The 17,467-nt window shown below is 30.6% G+C and overlaps 1 protein-coding gene across 3 annotated transcripts in view; it reads left to right on the forward strand.

The window, feature by feature from the left end:
* The window catches only part of LOC118195760 (TBC1 domain family member 31), a 202,753-nt gene that overhangs the window by 86,439 nt on the left and 98,847 nt on the right, over window positions 1-17,467 (forward strand). For 2 of the 3 annotated variants that reach the window (XM_085820182.1, XM_085820183.1), the window contains exons 17-19: window positions 917-1,013; window positions 1,089-1,166; window positions 10,587-10,640. In XM_085820182.1, the coding sequence (XP_085676308.1) occupies window positions 917-1,013; window positions 1,089-1,166; window positions 10,587-10,640 (229 nt within the window). Of the gene's footprint in view, window positions 1-916; window positions 1,014-1,088; window positions 1,167-10,586; window positions 10,641-17,164; window positions 17,353-17,467 lie in introns of those variants that run through there. The other variant, XM_085820184.1, reaches the window with a different exon arrangement.

Here is a 17,467-nt window from a genome sequence, read left to right on the forward strand (position 1 = left end):
TGCAAATAGAATATCAATTGCAGACCAGTAAATTGAAACGCAAACTATGAGATGATCGTACAGATGTTTTCCTTTTTAAATTAATAGTTGACATTTAATCAAGGAAAAACAAAACTTGGTCATTTCACTAAAAATTATATTTGTAAGATTACAATCTGCATAACGCTTCACAATTATTATCATTATTAGCCCAAAGGGTTAGTTCTTAAACATCCATTCATAATTAAAGCAGTTCTGTTACACATAATATAGCTTCATAGGATGCTGCTATATTTTTTTGATAGCATGGTGTAATTATTTTCCTTATATTTGCACAAGAAATGTTAACACATTCGTTGTGTAAATATTCTTTACGTAAATTGCCCTTCTTAAAGTTATACCAAATATGCTGTGGGATATGTGGCAAGAAACAGATTTCAGATGCTATATCTGCAAAATTACTGGAGACGGTCATACAAGATTTCCATTCTAAACTATCCATTTTGAAACTTTACATCTTATATTACATTTGTACATTAATAAAGTAAACTGTATCAGTATTTACTTTTTGCTACCTTGCAATATTTTATATCACCCTTTTCTACTATGGTGTATTTTTCTTTCATGCTGTGTTATAATTTTATAATGTAATTTTTTTTTAAATTATTCTAATCAAATTTTCCTTTTATCTGTCTAAACTCAGAGTTAGTTTTAAATTTTAGGCTTCTGAATCACTAATTGCACTATATAAAAAAGATTATTTTCACTTAAGATCTATGATTGAATTTGTGTGTGTATATATAATAAATTTTAGGCTTCTGAATCACTAATTGCACTATATAAAAAAGATTATTTTCACTTAAAATCTATGATTGAATTTGTGTGTGTATATATAATTTTTATGTATTAGTTTTTATCAACACTTCATACTTTTCAGAGAGGATGCTCTAGAAATTACACATAATTATTTGAAAGAGCTCCAGGACTTGCAGCTATTAAGAAGAAAATTGCTTCTTGAGTGCATTGATTGGACAGTAAGAAAAACATACTTTCTAGAAATTTAAAATGTTTATTAATATTTCTAAACTAATGATTTTTTTTTATTATAGGATGTAGATGCACTGGAAGTGTTACATAAGAAATTGATAAAAGTCCAAAATTTAATACAGAGTAACCTTACAGATCAGGTATAGTAATGTATTGCAAGCATCTTTAAAAGTTATTGAAATGTACATTTTCTTTTAAGCATTAGTTAATTTTATAATTTTACATTTGACAATTCTGTATTTTAGACCCTTCCCACTTATAACTGATTCATAATTAGAATTCTTATTTTCTATTCAATAAATACTGAATCTGATCTTTTGTTAATTTGTTGTTACAAATACATTATGTAGTTATTGTGCTTTTTTTATACTTTTTAAATTTTTTTTAATATAATTTTCTTTTTCTGTTTTAGTACCTTTCTCCCTGCTATCATTTGAATACTGATAAAGTAGAATCTTTAAAAAATAAAAATTGTTCGTTCTGGCGACTTGATATTAAGGTTACATGGGCATGTTCTATGTTACAAATAACTTCAATATTTATGCATTTATTAATATTTTACAGAAAGCTTAGTAATCATTAATAACAATATAAAGAACATCAACAACTTAAGTTAGCAACCAGGTATTATTTGCATCAAAACAATCACACAAGTTAATGGGTTTTCGGAGCTAAGTATAGTTAGTTATCTTTATTTTCTGAAGATAGAATTCTTGCTCATAAAAATTTTTAAGAGAGCTCTCTAGCTTAAAGTTTCAGAAACATGCTGTATAGAAAAAATCTTTCACAATATATGTAACCCTAGTGGCCTATCCATCCGCTCAACTAATCAATATGAAATTTCAGATGTTGTTATTTGAAGATATGTGCTTGAACTTGTGATGATTTAAAACAATAGAACTTTCATAGTTATGATTTTAAAAGTGAAAAATTTTGAAATTTTCAAAAGTCAACACCCACTTTTTCGTGTGCAAATTGATTCGTGCATTGAATAACCATAAATGGCACTTGAACAATGTATGTATGATGAAAATTGCTGATGTAAAACGTTTGCAAACCAGAGCATTGAAAAGGACCAATTATAACTCAAGATAGGAGAGGGAAAATAACTTTTATTCCAATTACAAGTTTTCAATGTGCCCACCTTTGCAAATGATAGCGCATTGCATGTGAGAGATTGTTGACAACAATGTCAAATGTAACATCTCAGGAGGAGTCTATATAACTTCATGTTTTATGGCATCTTTCAAGTAAGACAAATCTTTTGGATTTGATATATACACCTTAGATTTCAGATAACCCCAGAACCAGAACTCCATTGGAGTGCCTCAAAACTGTGAAGTTATGGGAGATGACTATCTTAAAACATAGTATACACTGAAAACTTGTAATTCCAATGAAAGTTTCCCCTCCCCTCTTCTCTTGTGTTGTAAATGGCCCTTTACAATGCTCATCAAACATGAATTGTTCTAATGCGATTTATTGTTTTTCAGTGCACTCATGAATTTACGCAAATTAAACATGGGTGTTGCCATTCGAATATTTCAAAATTTTCTCTCTGTAATCATCATGAGAGCTCTTTTAAATCACCACACTTTCATGAACATACCTTCAAATAAGAATACCTGAAATTTCATTTCAATTGATTGAGGGAATAGGTCACTAGAGGTTCATATATCAAAAAAGTTTTTTAATGAGCACCCTATTGTTATTGAACAACGTAAAATCTACTATGAGCATTTAGAGCATTATAGGCTACGATTTGTCAAATGCTTCATAAACCAATATATATATCTTGAATATTAATTTAAATTAATTGAATAGCTTCTTTAAAATATATATTGTACTATATTAACCTTATATTACGTAAATCATCTAAAAAGGGAAATGAATAAATAAATTAAAAACAAGCTTAATTTTACACAGCCTTTTACACACACACACAAAAAAAAAGAATTCTAATTTTCTGTTGTCCAGTTATTTGATATTCTCATATGCTTTTAATACAATAAATAAAATGGCTTTTATATATTTTCTTTAAAACAATTATTTCCTTGTGATTGACTTGATTCTGAAAAAGCAAAAGTAGGCTGAAAGGTACTACAGTTTTACTCGCTCTAATTTCTATCATGAATAATAACTTTCTACTGCTAATGAATGAAGAAATTACTTTAAAAGAGCATAAGTATTTTAAAACTGAACTCGAGGTTCATACGGACCTTAAGAGTCCTTAGGTTTTTTGGAATCAATTTTTGGTCCTTAAGTCCTTAATTTTGGCCAAAATCGGCAGAAGGTCCTAAATTTTAATCGTTTCAAATTTCTGTCTGTTTTTAAGACTGCCATTTTGAGTGTCTTTGGAGGAATATTTTTGGCGATTCACTAACAAATATGGTTTATCTTTTGAATGGGTTCATAGGCTATAATTTGTTCCTATTTCTAATATGGATGGCTATAATTTTTTCATAGGCTATAATTTGTTCCTATTTCTAATATTTCTTATGTTTTACTTCTTGCTCAGAAACTCGAGTATCCAAGATACTCGAGTTTCTGAGCAAGAAGTAAAACATAAGCATTTCGAAATCATTTAATTGTTTCTAATGAAGAGCTCTTAAACAACTTTTCTCTTTTAGGGATGTGAATTCTTTTATTAAACAGTTCTAAATTTAATGACTTAAGGACATTTTGGTGGTTTTAAGATCGGTTTCTATACAAAATATTTAATTCTAAGATCTGGGAATTTTTCAACGATTTTTTTTAAAACATTGTAACATTGATAAATTTCATTAAAATAATGGTAATGTATTGAAATTATATTTAAAAAATAACATTAAAATAAAATATTTTATTTTTTGCTGTCATATATAAAGTTCCATTTTGGCCATTTATTATATTATGCAGGGATGGGTAAACTACGGCCCGCGGATAGAATTTTAATTTGCCGGTTCGAGGCAAATTAAAAGAAATACATATTTATATATTATAAATCCATCTCCTTTTCTACTTTGTTTAAATATTATTTTTTTTTCCCTTCCTCTTTTTCAAAGGACTGATGATCTTTTTACTTTCTCTATTTTTGTTCTACAAAACATAAATTGCAGGAAATAGCAAGCACAGACAGCTTTCAATCAGTAACATATTAAAAGCGAAAGTTCTTTGTTAGTTATAGCTGTAGATTGGCGTGAACAAGCGTTATCTTTTTCTTGGGGAGCAGACATATGGGTATCCAATATAGGTGAATTAGACCTCACATGTGGTAGACTGCACATTTTAAGATCCAGCCAGCGGCTTTTTCTTTTGACGCAAGTTCAATTATAATTTGTTGCATATGGAAAGAGTGTAGACATATGGCATCATTGTGAACGGAGGTGAAATTATTAAAAGTGTAGTGTAGCTAGTGCTTGTTTAGGTTATTCGTAAAATATTTCACCCCAAAATGGCTACTGAAAACAAAGTTGATTCAGAGTGCCATGCTTTTAATGATAAATGGACCTGGAAATCTGGAAATATATATATATTTTTTTACAGTTGTAAAAGATAAACCAGTGTGTCTCATCTGCAATGAAGCTGTAGCAGTTTTAAAAAAATGTAACATTTCTCCTCATTTCACAACTAAGCATAAGAATTCCAATTATGAAGCAATGTCCGAATATGAAAAAAAAATTGCAGGAAGTCTTTGTAAAAAATTATGAGGCCGACAAAATTTTTTCAAGAATGTAAACAGTATCCAAGACGCAGTTACATTGTAGAATAAAATATTGCTAAAAATAATACAACTCTCAGTGATGGGAAGTTCGTTAAACAATGCATGCTCCAAGTTTGTGATGTTTTATGTTCAGACAATGAAAATAATTTTGAGACTGTAAGCTTATCTTGAAAAACGATGACTTCTAGAATTGAAGACATCGATAAAAATTTCACATCACAATTAGAGTCAAAGATTAGCCAGTTTAAATTTTACTGTATAGCTATGGATGAAAGCACTGATATAAATGATACTGCTCAATTAGTATTATTTATCAGAGGTGTTGATAAGAACTTTGAAATTACTGAGTAACTGGCGTACATGCATTCTTTAAAAGAACTATAACAGGATGTGATATTTTTCATGAATTTCAGGAAGGGCTTTAAACTTAACAAATATATATAATATTATGACTGATGGAGCACCAAATATGACAGGAAAAACATCTGGATTTCATGGACTCTTTAATTAAAACTATCTAAGGAACAATGTTGTTTTTCTACATTTCATACATCAGGATGCTCTGTGTAAATGTGCACTGAACATGAAATCCATGCTTGATGCAGTCGTGAAGCTTGCAAATACTATTCTCGTGGGCTTACTCACAGGCAATTTCAAGATTTTCTTCGGTCTATGCGACCTGAATACTCTGATGTACTGTTTTACACTAGGTGGTTGCAGCTGTAACAGTGTTCTGAGGAGTGCGAAATGTTATGAATGAAAATGGTTTTGGACTTTGCATTTTTCACAGATCTTCTTTGTCATATGAGCAATTTGAATGTCAAGATGCAAAGGAAAAATCAATTTATCGACGATATCTGGGCCCATTTCAAATCTCTTAAAATAAAACTTAATGCGTTTGCTGGGCAGCTAGCTGAGAATGACTTGTCTCATTTTTCGAGGTTAAATTCAACACCCTTAGCAAATGAAGAGAAGCTTTAAGAATTATGAACATGGCTTGATAAATTTGCATTTTGAGTTTGAATGCAGATTTCAAGATTTCAGTGCCATTCAGACAGAATTGGATATTTTTACCATGCCTTTCAGCGTAAATTATGAAGCAGTGAGGTCAAATTTGCAGCTTGAATTAATTGAGTTGCAATCTAACAATCATCACAAGCAGTTGTTTCTAAATATGCCAAAGTTCAAAAGTGAGTTTCCCAAATATAATATCTCACCCCCCAGAAAATCAATGCTATGTTTGCTTCATCTTATATATGTGAATAATTGTTTTCAACTATGAACCTTAAAAAGAATTATATTAGAAGTAGACTGACAGATGAGTATTTCACCTTGTTCCTTAGAATCAGTACATCTCACTTCGAATCTCAATATAAGGAACTTTTAAAAATGAAATTGCAATTTCATTCATCTCATTAACATATTTAAATTGTAATACTTGTATATTGTTTTTAAAATTTTTATCTCGGCCCACCAAATCCTCCTGATTTTTTGCTTGTGACTGAAAAAGTTTGACCATCCCTGGTATAATGTTTTCAATTTGAAAAATAAACAAAGTATAATGCTGTGCACAATTTACGAAACAGTTCTTAGCAAAAGGAAAATATGTAATTAATTAAAAATGTCTTTGGTTTAATTTTTTCTTAGCAAGAGTTTTTTCCATATAGTTATCTCAGAATATTCAGAATTCTGAGAATATGCATCATTTTTCTCTGTAAAATTAATTTTACACTTTTTCCCTCAGTTTTCTCCCCAAAATATTCCTGCTTTTTTTGCTGTTACAGAATGGGTAGGGGTAATTTTTCATTAGGATTTTAGATATTGCAGCTTGGAAAGTTTAGAAGGATTTGAAAGCAAGATTTATAGACTCACAATTCTAGAAAATTCCAGAAAAATGTGACAAAAAATGTCTCCATGATAATGACGCGTAATGGATATATTTTGCAGAAAGTTTACGATGAATTTCTTACTTTTTGGAGAACATCTGGAAGAACAATGAGAACATAATATTTGAATGCTTTACTTCTGATACTAGAACCTTTATCTTAACATGTTTATCTTCCTTTTATTTTCTGTACTTTTCACTAGACACAAGCATGGAAAATGTCAAGAATGCTTTTAAACTTATCACATGGACAGGCATCATAGAAAGGAATTTTTTTTATTACTAAAGAAATAAAATTAGCAGCTTTTTCTATACATTCTAAATGCATTTAGTTTTTTTTTTTTTTTTTTTTTTTTTTTTTTAGAATAACGTTAATTAAATCCAAAAATTCTAAAATGAAAAGGAGACGTGTTGAGGAAAGAAACTGAATACGTGAAGAGAATCAAAATTATTCTTCAAAAGTACGGACAGTTATTATTATGTAAATTACCCAGTTGTTTATAATTTCAGTTTACTATAATTTTCCATTTCTATTTCCTCACCAGAATCCAAATTATTGACAGTTTTTAAACTGAGGTTTTTGGAGTATAAGACTGTGTTTTTGCTTGCTTGATGTGTTATTTGTTGGCAGCTCTGATAATTTGTAATTATTCGTCTTTGCATTATCGATGCCAACATTAGAATTTGTTATGATGATATAGTTACTGAGCCAGCTTAAATTAAAATTAAATTGTATAGTCTTTGACGACTAGTCCACAATATTAGTTTGAATTTGGATTGTTCTTGTTTAATTGCATCACCACGAACTGTAATTGATTTTGTTAGCATCAGAACATGCCTTTATTTTCTAAGTTCATTTCAAATAAGTCCATTTAAACCTTTGTCTGAATTAGTGGTTACTTTCAGACATGCGATAATTTGCTTCACGTCTGTCAGGGAGTTTTGGACTCTTAACTTTTACCAGATCAAGAAAATCCTCATAAATACATTGTGGAGAGGTTGACAAGTCAGGAGATAAAGCATGCAAAGACTAGTGAGAACAATTTCTAATTGTTAGAAAAGGTGCTTAAAGAAAGAGAAATGTCTGGAAAGGCTTCAAATTAAAAAGACGCATAAATATTTTGTTAAGTGTTGTTACTACAAAACATAAATTTTTGTAGCTTTTAAAAATGTGTAATTATCCTAATATCATTTAGGAATCAGTGTCATAAATTACATGTATTTTAAACTGTGGAAATTTATTAGATTTTGATTTTAATAGTGCTTTTTTTAACAAATATTGTTTAAAAAATAAATAAAATTTAATAGTGGCCATGTAAATTTTTTAATTTTATTTTTTAAATTTAAAATTCTAGTAGTTAGTAGTTTTAAATAATGACTAAGGTTATCTAACTACCTAATTTAATTACTTATAACTAACTACTTACCCTTAAAAATTATCTATTCACATTAAAGCAAGTTATTGCCTTTCATTCTTACTGTGGTCACAAGGTAAAACACAAAAATGTAAGAATTCATGTAAAACTTATTCTTCGTATTTAGTGAGACTTAAAATAATGCAAAACATTTCATCACCTCCAGCACTTTAGTTGCTTATTGGAACCTTAAAGTATATTAACTGGATTACAAGCCCTGGAATTCTACACAAAGCTACAACACACAAAACTGTACCAGACAGAGCCCAACTAACCTTCAAAACTTTTCAACCGTGCCTAGATCAAGCCTTTCTGGTTTGTTCTGATCAGCAGATCTCTCTCTAGGCAAGCAGCAGAGGTGACAGCAGCCAGGCTTTTGTTATGAATCATTCTGATTTTGATTTTGCTTCTCATTTTAACCTATGCCGCTTGACATAAAATCTTACCTGCTATTTATTAAACCTCTATACTGAGAAAGTATGTGACAAAATGAGACATAAAAAAAAAATCAACATAAAGCTAACTGTTAGTAAAACGAAAATAAAATGCCACTTATCTTCTTTCAAATATGTCCAACTATTATAAGCTTATAATATTTAATGCTATTTGATAAATTTCATAAAGTTTATTTATTCTCAAACTTATTAATAATTATGTTAATTTATGTTTAATAATAATGCAGCCTACTTACGGATCTATTTTTTTTAAGATGTTATTACAAAAGTGAAATTCAGGCATACATAATATTTTTAATTGAAATTATTCATTTCCATTTGCTCATAGGTCCTTAATATTTTTCATTTATAGTCCTTAAAAGTACTTAATTTTCATCTTCAGAAATGTGTACAAACCCTGTAAACTCCATCCTAATAGTTAAATTTAGTTTTTTCAGAATGTTTTCTCTTTTTATAAAAGAACTGTATAAATAGCAACGGAATGGTACTTTTTTGCAGTTGAATTAATTCGTACATACCGGGGACAATATGTAACTTGCCCCAGAATTACCCATAAACATAGTATGGCCCATAATTTAAATTCTTATTAAAATACCTCAACTGAAAAAGTTGACTAAAAAAATATGAAAGAAAAATTATCATATCATACTTTGAAGATAAATATGGGACATAGGTTTTTATCTATCATCAGGAAGTGTTCATTAAGTGGGATTTCATTAGTCTTCTGTTTTGAGTGTTCAAGAATTCAGGAACTGTGAATGAATGGGGAATGTCCAGTAATGGAAATTCAATTTGATTGTGTCTACAGAATTTCGAGGTGGATATTTTTGGCTCTAACAGTAATTCCTAAATGTGTGTCAAAGTATTCTATTGTGGTCTGTAATTCAACTGCTTGTGAAAGAAATCTGAAAATGTTCCCCACTCCTTTTACAAATTTTTTAAACAATTTAGGACAAGCCTTTGCTTCTAAGATGCATTGTTCAAAGGAATCCAGAGCAGATTTTATGCTGAAGAGTAAGGTAACCAGTTTTGTGCTCTAAGAAAATTTGAAAAATGTATCTTTTATCATTTTTGATTACCTTTAGTACCCTGTTGTTACAAAGTTTTGCCCATTTTTACTTTCCAGAATGTTTTTATTACCAAGAAGTACACACAAAGAGCAATTTTTCTTCTCTAGCTGAGCCCTCCCCTATCTGCCATGAATTTATGTCATTACTTAATGCTGAAAAGCCCATGGATATCCACTAATTTAATTCTGTCATTATAGTTTTTTTATGAATTTGTTCATTGATGAAAAGTTTCCTGTCAAAAGAATGCATGTTTTCTGTTTTTCATCTACAACCTTCCTCATTAAATATGGCTCGCATATTTGTTTTCATGCATTAATTTCTGGGCTTTTTTGAGTTGTAAGACGAAGATGAAGATGCAGTTTCCTTCTCCTTTCCAAACAATCAACTAAGTTGTTCCTTAATTGACCTGATACTTGGATAATTTTTCTTATCAGAACTTTTTTTTTTCCTAGATCTGTGTATGTTCTCTGAACTATAATTGCTTTAATGACTGTCTGCTGTACACTTTCAATGATCAGACATTGCCTATACCCATAGTGCATATGTGAATCCAGAATTTCCATTCCCTTGTTAATCATGATAAATAAAAGGAGTGGCTGAAACAAGAGTTAAGCTAATGTAAAAGAACTTATACTCAACACAAACAAGTTTAAAACTTTAAAGGTAAATCTAAGAAATCCTTTTAAACATCCTACAAGTTATTTCTTATAGCCCATGTAATAAACCTTGCAATTGAAAGAAATTTTATTCTTGTTGTGTTCATGATAGTTAATATCAGTAGCATTTTAATGATTTTATTATTTGATGTTTTATGTTATCTATAAAAATAAGTTATTACTTTTTCCTTATCTAGTTCTAAAACCAAGTTCTGGTTTTCATTCTAAATCATTCTATCTAATTCTAAAATCTATCAATTTTCAACTGCATATTCTAAACTAATTTTAAAAATTTATAAGTATTTGAGACAGAGATGGAAATGATGGAAAAGGAAACAATTATTAAGTAAAGATGTATTTTGATATTTATTTGTAGGTAGCAATGTTAAAAGGACTGCTTGGTGAAAATATCTTCAGTGATGGCAAGGAGGTATGAATATTTTGAATATAAGGGTATTCAAGAAAAGTAGCTGTAGATTGTATTTCCTTAAATATTAATTTTAGATGTGCAAGGGAAGTTGGGGCAGAACTAGATAGCAGAGTATGCTAGAAATTTCTTCTGTTTATTTTAAGGTGCTGAAAATCTAGTAAAAAGGACTGAAACTACTATTGTCTGTTAATGTGTGGATTTGGATTTATTTTTCATTTCTGTCATAAAATTGTTACTATCTAATTTTTGATCAATTTGTAATATCTGATGATTTTACCCTCAACGTAAGCCCCCCAACCCTTTTGTTTGCATTAATAACCATTAGAGGTTTAAAGCATCTTTTATTTAGTTCAGTGAAGTTGTCCAGCTTATTTACCGCGTTTTGTTAGTAAATCTTTAATTCAGTTTTAAACATTGTAACTAAACTGAAGCAAAATAAAGGTTATAAATGACAATATTTTTTTTAAACTAACTAATGGCTGAATAAAAATTCTTCCTCCCATCCCCCTCCTTTTCTTAAGATAGTGAGATATATTAAAAAAACAAATGGTCAATTGAAGGTATAAATAATTCAGTAAAAATGGTTATCACCTGTCAGGTGGACATATTTTATTGCTTCAGATCAATTTAATTTATTATAACTAACTGCGTATTTATTTTATGTATGGTGAAGGAATCCGTAGTATGAAATATTTAAAATTCAAACTAAGTATTGATATGTATTTATTATATGCCCAATAACCTGTTTAGCTGTATGCTATGGGGAAAATATAAAACTTTCAAAATTAAATTTTAATTTACTTTAGCGATGAATTACTTTTCTTATTTTTGCAAACTGTTCATTAAAGAACAAATTGTGCTTTAGTATTGCAACAGTTTTTTTACTCTAATTTCTATCTTAGGATTAGTTTTAAACTTCTTCCCCTGTTCTGTCCCACCTACTTCTAATTTCTATTATAAAATTTTTCAAAATCAGATAAAATTTTATGAATACAGTTGTGATATCTAAATGAGGTTACATTAAATATAAAATGTAAATGAGAACGAAATACAGTGAACCCTCCATATGGTGAACAGCCATGATTCTAGATGATTTTGGTCTTCTGAGAAGTGGTCATTTCAAGAAGCTGACTATCGGTGATATCATTTATTCATTTGCATAATGGCTTTAACCTATAATGAGAAACTTTTAAAACAAAACTCAAATTCAAATCTTATGAATCTTCATTTTTATTTTATTTTTAATAACTGCTACAGTAACGCAAAAAAAAAAATATTTTTCATAGGCTGTTTTGCAACTGTGCAGATACTATCACAGAGCATGCTGTCGTGCATCACAATACAAATACATAAATTTTAAACACCCCCACCTATTCTCTGTAAGAGTACACTAAATATAAACAAGAGATCAAATACAATACAAATTAATAAGTATAACACAAATACAAAATATCATAATACAAATGGGATGTCGTCACTACTGTGGGACTGTTAGTTTACCACTGTGTCGAATGGCGGTAGGTAACGCATCTGATTCCTTATAATGAATTGGGTACGTTTATATACGTATATCATTTATTTGTGAGGTTGCCTAATTCATACAGCATTATTGAACTCAAAACATATTTATTACAATTATGAGAAGCTGTTTACAAATATGTATATAAATCAGGGATAGCATAGACAGTTATTGAAATGAATTATAATCCTCGTAGTATGAGGAGTCTGCTAATGAGAGTCTCTCCAATCGAGAGTTCCGGACCTTCTAATGTATTACTCCAGTGGAAAAAATCTTCAGACTGAATTAGTCTCGCTTCCTTATTTTTTCAGTAGTATTTTACATCCTGTGATTCATTATATCTGGAACAATATCAGAGAAAGAATCAGATCATTGGTTCGTCACCCCCCCCCTGAAATTGAGAGGCTTTGACAACAGACATGATGTAGAACATTAAAATCTCCTGTCACTAGTCATGAAGTTATGTCTCTTGCACTGTCAACTGGAACAAATGATTGCATCTGCGATGTCAGAAACATGTTGTGGGGCACATTGTAAAGGCTTGGAAGCTTATCTCTGCGTGGTTTGCCACACAAATATTAGCATACACTATACTTAATGATATTTGTAATGCATAACACAGTATTAAAGAACAAATATTAAATTATTTCAAGTGAATAAATTAACTGAATTGTCCCTTGTCAGTTCGAATAAGGCACGAACGTATGTATCGTTCATGACCAGTAAAAACCTCTTCAACAATATCAAGTGGACACAGAAGTTTTGATTTAGCTGTCCCTTCAAGCAAAATTACATCTTCTCTTTTAAGATTCTTTCTTGGTGGTGGATTTACAAAATTCTATGTATTTCTCAATTGCATCAAATAATTATCTTTCCATTTCATCCAGAGCTGACATAAAAGTTTAGGTTACTATAATTAAAGAGTGCCGTAACCTCAGAATAATAGAAATGAAATAATTTTCAACAAGTCAAATTTTCCTTTGTAGAAAGACGATTGCCAAAAATTTCAAGAAAATGTATAATAAAGCTAATATTCCCTTGACCAGGAAGCAGAAAAAGGGCTGGAATAAGAGATTTGGGTTCATCTAATTCATTGCTTATGTAAATAAGGGGTCTATGATTTGATACTAATTTGTTTTTGGCAAGAATGCTTATCATTTCCTCAAAGCTAAGACAAGCCTTTCTAAGGTTTTTCCTTAAAGGGTCTTTTATACTCCTTATGAGTCTTTAGTAGAACCCACCCCACCATGGAGCAGAAAGGACAATAAACTGCGATATTATTTCATGTATAGCAACAATTTTTTTTAAGTCTGAATCTGCCAAAATTTGGGAAAGTCAAAATGTTGACTGCGGTCTTAAAACTCTGAGCATTATCGGAAATGAACACCTTACAATTCGAAAAAATGAGTACCAAGTTTGCTTGGGGACTAAACACCGGGGGAGGGTCCTGTGACAAGCTGACTACTTGCCCAGGGCATATGTTGATGTACTTTGGGGGCCCAAAGTCAAGAAAGCAGATTTCGAGGCACTGTAGGCCGGGGCCCACTAGAGCTGTTGTGCCACTGAGTTTAGTTAGGTTACTATAGTTATTCAAATCTCAAATAAATTGAGAATTTTCCACTGTGCATTTATTTTGTGTTATATTCCTTTCGTAATTCTAAATCCTTTGTGAGATTTTCAATTTTGATCGTAGGGCTGACTCAACCAAGGGGGTCTATGCCACCACAAAGAATCTTCAGCTAAGTGTAAGGCTGAAATACCCCTGGAAAGGATGTCTGTAGGATTTTCCTTCCCAGGACAATCAGCCCACTTGTTAGGATGAGTAAGATTTTGAATTTCATCTACTCTTTCTTCACAGTGGGTTTATATTTACAGGCCTCACTCTTTATCCAAAACAGACATATTTTGGAATCAGTCTAGAAGTAGCAATTTACATAAAATTCCAAATATTTACTTACTTGTTTAGTAAGCCTAGAAGATAATAAACATCCTAGCAGTTCCAAATGCAGGAGTGTGATAGATTTGATAGGGGCAACTTTACTTTTGGAGCATATGAAACTACAGTCAAAAGTCTTTAATCCGGACTCGTCTGGACTTCCAGATTATCATTTTTTCCGGATTATAGATCATCAGTTTAAATCTGGTAAGATGGCATGCAGAAATTATAAAATTAAAAATATTAAACCGTAATTTATGAAATAAAGAGCAATTATGACCTAAAGGGTATCAAAATTTACAAAAAAAAAAAAAGCTTAATATTTATTTGTTTACTTTATTAAACATTTCTTTCAACGCGCGTATGCGCAAAGCATACATTACACATAGTCGAAATTAGAAAATTGCAACCAGAAAACTATTTGATGTGTACTCGTGATATTTATAATGATGAGGAATTTGATTTAAATCATATCAAAGACGGAATACATCGAGATGAAATACTACATTTAGTAAGGAATTATAAGCTGAATAAAATAAAAACATCTGCCCTGAAGATAAGGATAGTGCTGACAGATCAACTTCCAGTTCATTGCACGCTGCATTCCCCCTGACCCGCAGAGCAGCGTGAAATTGATAAACAGATTTCGGAATGGTTAGAGAAACAAAGGATATGCCTTTATCCATTTTTTGCAACAATTCCACTTTTTGTTTGATGGACATCGAAACATACTTTCGCTTTGTAGATCCTTTGGCAGCTCCAGCATCGGAAATTCTATTTGACATAATCGAAAGTTCAAGCTTACTTTTATAAAATTGCTGTAACAGTCTGCAAAAAAAAAATAATAATAATAAGCCGGATCCAATTCGAAGATTAAGGAACAATGCAATCTGCAACATTAACTGAAATAGATAATTCGATAATTTTAGCTTAACTTATACTATTTGTTATACATTAAACGTGCATGCGTACACATATTATGCGCATGCGCACACGCATATGTGCATGCGTAAAAGTATTACGTGCATGCGTGAGTGCATTATGCGTGAACGCATTATGCGTTGATGCATGCGCAGAAAGTTTGTAGCTTTGAGGTCCGGATTAACGACTTTTGACTGTAGTAATAACTCTATTGTCTTGAGTAGCACTTTCAAATGTATCACTGACCCATATGCCATCACAGATGCATCTGAAAAAGAATGAATATCAAGTGAAACAAATTCACGTAAATTAAATTCAGAAACATGATATTTAGGAACTGCAATGTTGTTCAAGTGTTCAGCTTCGCTACGCCATGTCTGTTATTTGTAGTCCAATAAAGATGGGAATTCATCATCCCAATCCATGCCAGCTGGCTTAAGTCAAACTAAGAAAGGTTCGATGGATCCAATTCGGTCAAAGATACAACCAATATTTGGAAGGCGAAGTACTTTGCACTGGATCTGTTGGGAAGAATATTCATCAAATTTTTTACATCAAAAAAAGTCAAGTCCTTGTTTGTGTTCCAGACTACTCCTTAGAACTTTCGATGGCATACTATATCCAGTGATGGCTTCATCAGTATCATAAGTTTCTATACCTACCTTCTTCCATTAATTGTGAAGTTCGACAGAATTAGTCTGCCATTTTCTCAGTACTATTCCAGCATTTTTAAGAATTTCACTGCTTTTGTTGCTGGTTTTCGGAGCTATCTCTACTTTCTCAGTTTTGGCAGCGAAATTGTAAACCCAGAAAGAATTTAGTAGAAATTCACAGGTTTCTGGATCCGAATTTTGATAATTTTCAAAATGGAATTTTAGTGTAACTGTGAGCAAGTAAGGACTTTGTGTAAGTCTAAATAAAACATGAGTAAAATTAAGTGCAATATATTTGTTAGGACTTGATCATCAGTACAGAAAAATTTAGCATATCAATGATCTTCTAGATCAATTTTAATTTGTAGAAAGGTCTGCTATATGTCTGAGGTATACACTACAGCATTTTGTCTAAATTTTGATAACAGTTCAAACAAATTAGGATACAAGATCATTCCAATATGGAGACAGTCACTGGGCAAAAATTCTCCTTTTTCATGAGCTGCACCACCAAACACAATTCGCAGACAGCTGCTGACTTTGTCTTCTTGAACAACAGCATGGTGGGGTAAATAAAATAATTCATCCTTTGGTAAATCAGAAAATCTTTCAACTATTTCTTCTTTAAGGCAACTATCAACAACCTCTCACTATTCCTTATATAACGACAGATCTGTCTTGAATCTCCAAACCAAATATTAAAACGTTTAAATGTGACCTCTCTATAACTTCCTAATTAATTATGTATGCATGCTATCCACGACAACTTCACACTGTACCTGCCATTTATAAATTGAATCAATTTGTTAAACTCCTTTAGAATTTCCATATTTAAAGATTAAAGATTTCTTCTTGTACATTTTTATTATTAAAAAAATATCGCTTTTGCTGAGAAAATTCTCCTACTTTCTTAAAAAATCTCTCAACAAAAAAGGGATTTTTTAAAATTTGATAGCTGTTGTTGCAAGAGGGTTCACTGTATCTCTTTTCTTGCAAAATTAATCAAGATATTTTTGAGCAAATTTATTGAATTAGGTTACTTTATAGTGCCAATTACTGATCACTACAAAGTTTTAAGCGACAGATTTCAAGATTCTCCCCCCCTCCCAGATTGAAAACCAAATACGTGAAATAAAAGTTTTTTGCTTTCTGATCAGTAGTTCTGTGTTGGGTGAAACAGCATTTATTGTTAAATTATCCTTAATAATTTTAATTATATTACTACTAATTACATATTTTGCTAATCTAGCTTTCTGTTGTATACAAGCTATGAAAAAATTTAGATTTTATATGTGCAAAATCCCCCGCCAGTATTAACTCTTGTTATAAAATTCTTTACATAATTTTGAGAAACTTCATGTATGGAACTAGTATATGTCTAGAATTAATATTTATAGAGATAAAACTTGTATCCACCAATTCTTAACATTTTGAGTAGTTCTTTTCAGGTTATAATGGGAATGTGAAAACTAATTCAATGCATATACATTTGCAGGATGCTCAAACTCAGTATTTTCGCTTTAAAGAATATGTGAAGAAACTGAAAGTTAAAACTGAGTGAATTTCCTTCCATTATAATGTATTATTGATTTTAGTTTTTATGATGTATATATTTTTCTAAAAACTTAACACATTCAGAAAGTAAAAATAAATATTTGAAAATAGTAACTCAATTCTTTTTTTAAAAAAAAACATTATTAATTAAAAATCGGAAGCAACATTCATAAGAAAGGAATGGTAAAAATCAGTGTAAGAATTATTATGTACTGTTATTTTTAAAAAATATTATGTTTTTGGT

The sequence above is a fragment of the Stegodyphus dumicola genome, chromosome 7 (genome assembly GCF_044657685.1).
Source record: "Stegodyphus dumicola isolate Sdum_Otavi_A_Nest chromosome 7, ASM4465768v1".
Lineage (NCBI taxonomy): Eukaryota > Metazoa > Arthropoda > Arachnida > Araneae > Eresidae > Stegodyphus > Stegodyphus dumicola.